At 36.9% G+C, this 8606-nt stretch overlaps 1 protein-coding gene across 1 annotated transcript; it reads left to right on the top strand.

Moving 5' to 3' along the window:
- The first annotated feature begins 6222 nt into the window (after positions 1-6222).
- On the top strand, positions 6223-7513 carry LOC107058406 (uncharacterized). The gene is made up of 2 exons (XM_015304063.1): positions 6223-6733; positions 7488-7513. The coding sequence occupies exons 1-2, from the start codon at positions 6223-6225 to the stop codon at positions 7511-7513; spliced, it is 537 nt and encodes a 178-aa protein (XP_015159549.1).
- The last annotated feature ends 1093 nt before the right edge of the window (positions 7514-8606 follow it).

Raw genomic sequence — 8606 nt, 5'->3', positions numbered from 1 at the left:
ATTAGTATTAATTATTTATTTTAATATTATTTTTTAAGACGTAAGATTATATATCAATTAATATAAGTATTAACATAAATTACTTATATTAATTATTATTTATTAAAATATACGCAAAATTTAAATTCAATAAGTAAAAATGAACTGAGGAAGCATGAGCTGTTATTTTATGAGAAAAAAATAAAATAAATAATACTCCCCCCCCCCCCCCCCGTTTCTTTTAAATTGTCATCTTGCTTTTTTCGAGAGTCAATTTGACTAATTTTCAAATCTAAATTAGATTACATTAATTCGATAATTAAAATTAAATTTTAGATATTCAAGAACTATACAAAAAATACTATAAATTGCAACTTTTTTCTATATTAATATGATAAAAAAATACATCTTAAAATGTTAATCAAAATTTATATTATTTAACTCTCACAAATAAAATTCTGACAACTAAAAATGAATGGAGTACTTTGAGAGGAGGAATCCACATATACATTTGCTTCACAAGTCTCACATGACAAACCTTTGACCTTCACTTCTGAAATCCAAGGAGGGCGTATCTAGAGGGGTGTTGTGACTTGTGGGTTCACGTGAACCCATGCTCCCATCTCTAGATCATATATAATAGTGTTATATTTTAAAAAAATATTTAAATATAAATGTGTGAACTCATATTTAAAGTATCATATAATAATATGATGATGATTGGGTGTACCTCTCTAAGTGAGGATAGAAATTTAAATCTTATATCTATCTTCTGTTTTTTAGTAACATCTCTCCAAGTGGTTATCGGTTATACTTTTAGCGTTTCAACTAATTTTCTTTTGTTTTTTCCCTTAAATTTTCAAGTGTGTTACATCGAAAAATCCTAGAAAATTTAGCACTATAAATTTTTTACATAATTAAATCAAATGTGTATATTAAAATTTATAACTTTTTTGGTCGAACTAACAGCTTTTATTAAAATTCCAACCTGTTTCAATTACAATCTTTCATCAGTTTCCTCCTCTATACTCTATTTGCTCCTATGATCAGGTGAATTATCTACATCAATTAAACAAATTATCTATCCATGCCATATATATACTATTGCATTTCTTTTGGGTGATGTCACGCCCCGAGCCTACACCTCGGACGTGGCTGACACTTGAGAACCATTGCTTGCCCCAAGCGAACCTTTGGCCTGGCTTACTTACTAAGCGGAAGATTCTAAGCATTATTACAATGATCAAATGCACTTACTCAATTGTTAAATAAAATAACTTAGAATGTTTAAAACTCCACATTCAACTTGGCCAAAATGGCAACTCAAGTCTTAACATATGAAATGATAATGTAAAGACAACAGAACTACTAATTGTCTATGAAGCTTCTAAAATAAAGAGGGATGTCGGGACAGGACCCCCGATCATCCTAACAACTGAAAACTAGAAAGCAAATAATAAAAGAGTCCTCCAGAATGCAATAAGGCTCACCAACTGACTCTGAGTGCTCATCCTGATCAACAAGGCGCTGGATGCTGATCCTGGTTACCTGCGTCTGCATCATAAGATGATACAGGCCAACTGGCATCAGTACATTGAATGTACAAGTATGCGAGTTGGAATGCTAAACACAACTTAAGCATGAAAAGGATTTGAAAGGATCACTTACCATGGCTTTACTCAACTCATGAATAACTCAACTCAAAATACAGTGTAAGCTCTTCTCAACTCATGAACAACTCAACTCATAATAAAGCAATAAGACACATGCAATATATGAAAAGTTTTATACAACAGTAAAAGCAACTTAGTTCGTTAAAGAAAATGCAATAACACTCAACTTTACTCATATAATAAAGTAATATAGTTTTTGTGGGAGTTTCTCTAACCGACAACCACCACTATGAGCCTAAGTGGTGATACATCGTCTTGCCCACGCTGCCAGAACTGTCCTGTACTTTGCCGTCATATAGAACGCCTTAACTAAGTGGATCCACTAGTCTATGCTAAAAGCATCTTAAGGAGTCATATAAAAAGTATGATCATTTACTACCCATGATGGTGACATGGTTTATGGAGACTTGAGTTAATATGAACTCACATCCCCATATTGGTGCTCAATACTACTCCCAAAATATACTTAGCTCATATGTTTTTAAAACAAACTTCTTTCTTTGGTTGAGATAATTACTCAAAACTTAGCTTAAAAGCTCTGTTGGAATCGATGTTCCCTTTCTTGTTCAAGTGTGAAAATATTTTAAACTCTTGGGAATACTTAGTTCCCTTATAACTTTTGGAGAAATGAACTCAACTCTTTACTCTTTGCTTAACTTAAAACTTAAGTCTTAGAACAAAGTTAAAACGTTTGTGAAAGACTTTTGAAAAACTTTAATGAACTTCTCTTGACTTGCTTCTTGACTCTTAACTTTCCTTGAATTGAATTATGAATTCAAGGATCGTGATTTGTGATAGGAAATATCTCATGATGTTTAGGAGTGTTTTTAGATAGCTAAACATGAGAAAAGATACTATCTGAGGGTAGGTCCGCGACATGGAGATGTATTGAAATTTTGGTTGCGAGAATAACTTTTGAGGCAGAACAGTTCCTGACCGCTCCGCTCCGCGAAGAGATTTTTCTCAAATATGAGGAGCAGGTCCGCGACGCGGAGCCAGTGCCCAGATTTGCCCGACTAAATTTTTTTCTTCGTTTTCCAGCCCCAATTCGCCCAAACTCGGTTCTTTTTTCCAAATTCTTTTTAGATACAGATACCCTGAAATTGTACCTAAGAACCTAACTCCAGCCAACTCAATAATTTGACGTAATGAGCTCAGAAACTTCACAATTTCAGCCCAACTCAAGAACAATATCAAATTCAAGAATACATATCAAGAACATCAACTTTCAAACTCTTTTAGGACGAATTCATGTTGAAATAAACATGTTTGGCACGTGGGTGAATGAGCCTAACGTTATGAAAGCCTCACATACCTTGTAGGATCAAATCCTTGAAGAAACCCGCAATCAATTCCTTACGAAACGAAGAATCTTGCTTTTCTCTTCTCCTTTCTCTTGCGTTCTTCTCTCTTTTGACCTTTAATTAATTCACTAAAAATGAATTAAAATAATAGGGTATGAAAAAGACCAAAACACCCTTTAAAAATCCGGATTGGACTTTCCTTATTCGAACAACCCAACTTCCAATAGGCATAACTCACTCATACGAACTCGGAATCTCGCAAACTTGGCGGCGTTGGAAAGATTATTCCAAGAGCTTTCGCACCATATCTGGAAGTACACCTAACCCATCCTGATCTAGGAGTTATGATAATTTTGAAGTTGATCAAAAACTCAACTTTCCCTAACTTAACAAAATTTCCAGATTTTCATTCTTTCCAAAAATGACTATTTCCAGTTCTTAGCTTCTTCCTAGTTATTTCAGTTTGCGAGATGTTACAGGTGACTCCACTTGTCCTGCTTCTGGTCTCCTCTTTGATCATCTTCTGTATTGTTGCAGGTCTTGTTACTGCTTTGTTCCACAAGGCCCCATTCCACGCGCGCCATATATGATATATTAGTGCAGCCAATACTGATTTGATTAATGATCTGTGATACCTCCCTTTAGCTTTTCTTGTTACTCACCTCCAGCTCCCTTCAATGTTTGTTTTGTTGATTCCTATCTTCAACCAATCAAGTACCCCTTTTCAAGCATTCCTTTGAAAATTCACACTCAAAGAACAAATGATCAATACTTTCTAGGTTGCTTCCACACAATAAGCACTCTTTATCCTGACAAATTCCCATTTTTGCAAGTCTGGTTAATAGTCTTCTATGCATGACAATCCAGCATATAAAGCTATGTTTTGGCACATTCATTCTATTCCATGCCTCCCTCTACTAGGCCATTGATTAACAGTTCCTCTTCTCCATTGGTATCTACTTTGGGTCGTGTAACCTCCTTTGTTTGGTGCCCAGTTGTTCCCATCATATCCAGGTGCGAACTTTTCTTTGATAATGCATATTTTCCTCCAGTACCAGCAACTATCAGCCGTTGGTCGATATTGCCACCAGTCACTTCCTTTCAAATATATCTGGTTCACCCATTTTACCCGTAGGTTATCAGCCTTCTTTGCTATGGCTGTTTCATTCCATGTCATACACTCCATTATGCCCAATCCTCCTTCCTTTTTATTCCTGCATACTTCCTTCCAAGCTATGAGTGGTGATTTTAAGGTGTTCCCTTGTCCACTCCATAGAAAATTCCTACATACTGATGTAGTATTCTTTAACACTTTCTTAGGTAGCAGGAAAATGGACGACCAGTACGTATGTATATGCAATAGTACTGAGTTTACCAATTGTGTTATTCTCGCATACGATAGGTTCCTTGTCCCCCATATGTGGATTCTGCTCACCAGTTTGTCCACTAATATTTCACAATCTACTGTTGTAAGCTTCTTGGATGATATGGGAACCCCAAGTATTTAAAAGGTAATGTTCCTTTTGCATACCCAGTTAGTTCACAAATGTCTTTAATGCTCCTCATATCCATATTAGCAGTGAAGATGTTTGACTTGCCTGCATTAGTAGTTAACCCCGACGCTTCTGAAAACGTTAACAGTCCTTGTAGCATAAATTTGATTGAGCCGAATTCCCCTTTACAGAACAGTAGCATATCATCAGCAAAGCATAAATGATTCAGTCCCAAGCTTCTGCATTTTGGGTGGAACTGGAATCCATCCTATGTAGCAATCCATTTCATCAGCCTAAAAGTACTCCATGCATATTACAAAGAGGAGGGGGGTTATGGGATCCTCTTGTCGTAGTCCTCTTCTTCCTTTTGTGTTTCCATACAACCCTCTATTTATAGCAATCACAAACTGAGTTGTGGTTATGCATCCCATTATCCACTTAATGAACTTGTACGAGAACTGTAATCCGTATAACATTTCTTCTACAAAATCCCATTCAACACTGTCATATGCTTTCCTAAAATCAATCTTAAGTAGGCAGTTTTTTGTGGCATTCTTCCTGTTATACAATCTCATCAAATCTTGACAAATGAGGATGTTTTGGACTATTGTTCTTCCAGTAACAAAAGCACTTTGGTTGTCTGATATGATTGTCGGCAGTACATGTTTCAGTCTATTGCAAAGCATTTTCGATATCACCTTATACACAGTGTTGCAGCAAGCAAGTCACATTCTCCATATGCACACCTTTTGGTATCAATGTGATTACTGTGTCATTCACCCCTCTTAGCATTTCTCCATTTTGGAAGTATTCTAGTATCCCTTTAGTAACATCTTCTCCAACTATACCCCAGCAGTCCTTGAAAAACTTACTACCGTACCCATCAAGTCCTGGTGACTTGTTCCCATCTATGGCCCATAGTGCTTGTTTCACTTCTTCCTTTGTAAACTCTCTTGTTAGTTCATCTCTTTGTGCTTCATTCACCAATGTGCCTTGTTGAATTATATCACTGCATACATGTTTTCTGCTATGATTCTTTGCCCCCCAATAAGCCTGTATAATAGTCCACAAACACCTTACTTACATCGTCAATCGCTGTGTGTTGCACCCCATTAGTATCTTTTATTGTGAAAATCCTATTATTGCTCCTCCTTGCTTTGAGATAGTTATGAATGAACTTCGTGTTCTGATCTCCTTCTTTAAGCCATTGCATTTTGCTCTTTTGTCTCAAGAACTGAAACTTTGCCTTTTCAAGTAGCCTTGCCTCCTGTGATAGCTTATTCTCCTCCATGTAAAGGTCCATATCCAGAGGGTTTAACTGAATCATGTCTTGGCATTGTCTCAATTTCTCTATGGCCAAATCTGCTCTTGTTTCCATTTCACTAAACCTGTTTCTGTTCAGTGTTTTAAGCACCTTTCTCAACCTATTTAGTTTCCCTACAACCTTGAACATGTGTCTACCTTCACTTATTTTTTCCCAATTTTCCTGCACCTTCATTTTGAACTCTGGTGCTAGACTCCACATATTGAAATATCTGAATTGCCTTCTTCCTCCTCTGCTCCCTTGTTCCCATCTAATTATTGCTGGACAATGGTCATATAGCCCCTCAGTCATGAAATGTACCTCCGCTGCTGGCATTTGTGTCAACCATTCAGTGTTAATCAATACTCTATCTATTTTTCTTTGTACTCTATCAGTCCCATCCGTTTTATTGTTCCATGTAAAAAACGCCCCTGATGATTTCATGTCATGTAGATCACATGATAAAGGACATGAACGGCGGAGCCAAGACTCGGGTTAGAACAATTGGAGGAGACTCAGAACATTTCCCAGTTGAGATAAGGCTGCACCAGGGATCAGTCCTAAGCCTTCTCCCTTTTGCCTTGGTGATGGATGAGCTGACGCGGTCTATTCAGGAAAGGGTCCCATGGTGTATGTTATTTGCGGATGACATAGTACTGATTGATGAGACGCAGGATAGAGTTAATGCGCAGTTGGAGGTGTGGAGACAAACGCTGGAGTCCAAAGGTTTCAGGTTGAGTAGGACCAAAACAGAATATTTGGGGTGCAAATTTAGTGATGTGTTGGATGAGACAGATGTGGAAGTGAGACTCGACGCACAGATCATTCCTAAGAAGGAAAGTTTTAAGTATCTTGGGGCTGTAATCCAAGGGAGTGGTGACATCGACGATGATGTCACACATCGCATTGGGGTTGCTTGGATGAAATGGAGGCTTGCCTCTGGAGTACTGGGTGATAAGAAAATCCCGCCTAAACTTAAAGGTAAGTTCTACAGAGTGGTAGTTAGACCGGCCTTGTTGTATGGAGCGGAGTGTTGGCCAGTCAAGAACGCACATGTCCAAAAAATGCATGTTGCGGAGATGAGGATGTTGAGATGGATGTGTGGGCACACTAGGAGCGACAAGATTAGGAATGAGGTTATCCGGGAGAAGGTGGGAGTGGCCTCTGTGGTGGACAAGCTGAGGGAAGCGAGACTGAGATGGTTTGGACATGTGAAGAGACGGAGCGCAGACGCCCCAGTGAGGAGGTGCGAGGAAATAGTGGTAGAGGGTACGCGGAGGGGTAGAGGTAGGCCCAAGAAGTATTGGGAAGAGGTGATTAGACAAGACTTGGCTAGGCTTCACATTACCGAGGACATGACTCTAGATAGGAAGGAGTGGAGGTCGCGTATTAAGGTGGAAGGTTAGTAGGGTTAGCGTGTTGCCGTCCCTCGCGAGGGTATGGGTGTTAGCGTTTTGGAGTAGTCCTAGCCGTATTGTTGTTTACTGCGTTTCACTCCTCACATTACTTTCTTGATGGTATTGTATCTTTTGTTGATTATACACTATCTTTTGGATTGGTTGTTATGTTTTATATATAGCTCTCCTGTCACTTAGATTTGATGTTCTTGAGCTGAGGGTCTCCCGGAAACAGCCTCTCTACCTTCACGAGGTAGTGGTAGGGTCTGCGTACACTCTACCCTCCCCAGACCCCACCTAGTGGGATTTCACTGGGTATGTTGTTGTTGTTGTTGTAGATCACATTCCCTTGTACAATGCCTAAAGTTTAAAACTAGTAGTATTATATATTTTGGATCTATAATTTTTAAAATTTAATGATTCATATTAAGAACCTAAAAGTCAAATCGATCAAATTTATATTTAAGATACATTTTTTCGTAATCGTGCACAAAATCTTGTTGAAATCCTGGATATGCCTCTACGAAGGAGATGGATTTGTTTATTTTAATGAATTTAGCCTTTATGTATAAATCAAAGATAGAGAGAGGGGGATATTTTTCTGTTGCATTAACGATCTCTTATTAACTAAGATGGATCTAGAATTTCAATTGGTTCAACTGAGCCTATCAACTTTGAATCCACCACTTGATCTCGAAATATAGCTAGATTGGTTATTTAGCTATATTTCACCCCAAAACATTTCCTTAAAGTCCCTTCTATTTCCACTTAACTTGATCCATTTTCCATCTAATACTCCTCAGTTCATTTTCACTTGTACAATAATTTTTAAAAATATTACTTTTATTTGTCACATATAATAAAAAGACAAATTTATTTCATGTTTTATCCTTGACACTAATTGTTATTTTCTAAAATATTTGTATGACCTATTACGATAAAATACTTATATTAATTATTATTTTTAAAGAATATATAAAATTCAAAGTGGATAAACAAAAATGAACTGAGAAAATAAGTTAATAACAACTATGATAAAATAGTAATATCAATCTATCAATTTATCTCATGTTATACATAATGCATATAAAACAAATCTATGCACAAAGGTACTTCTAAGTAGGGGTGGCAATTTCAGCTCATATTAATGAAATGAGTCCATTTTGTTCATATTTAATGACCTCATATTTTAATGGGAAAATTGTATATAATAGCAAACTATTAATTCAAATTAAATGCTATAAATATAGTTTGATTTAATTGTACCTCATAGCAAACTGTTGCTATTTCACCTCTCTCCTGGTGAATCTCGCTCGCCACTCTCGTTCTCTCCCTCGCCTCTCTCGTTTTTTATACAAACGCAAGTGTATAAAGTGCGTTTGTGTTTGTATAAAGCGAGAGAAAATTGTATATACACATGCAAATACATATATATTCGTCCTATACACTTATAATTA

Source organism: Solanum tuberosum, unplaced genomic scaffold (genome assembly GCF_000226075.1).
Source record: "Solanum tuberosum cultivar DM 1-3 516 R44 unplaced genomic scaffold, SolTub_3.0 scf00509, whole genome shotgun sequence".
Taxonomy (NCBI): domain Eukaryota; kingdom Viridiplantae; phylum Streptophyta; class Magnoliopsida; order Solanales; family Solanaceae; genus Solanum; species Solanum tuberosum.
This window is presented reverse-complemented; position numbering and strand designations above follow the sequence as displayed.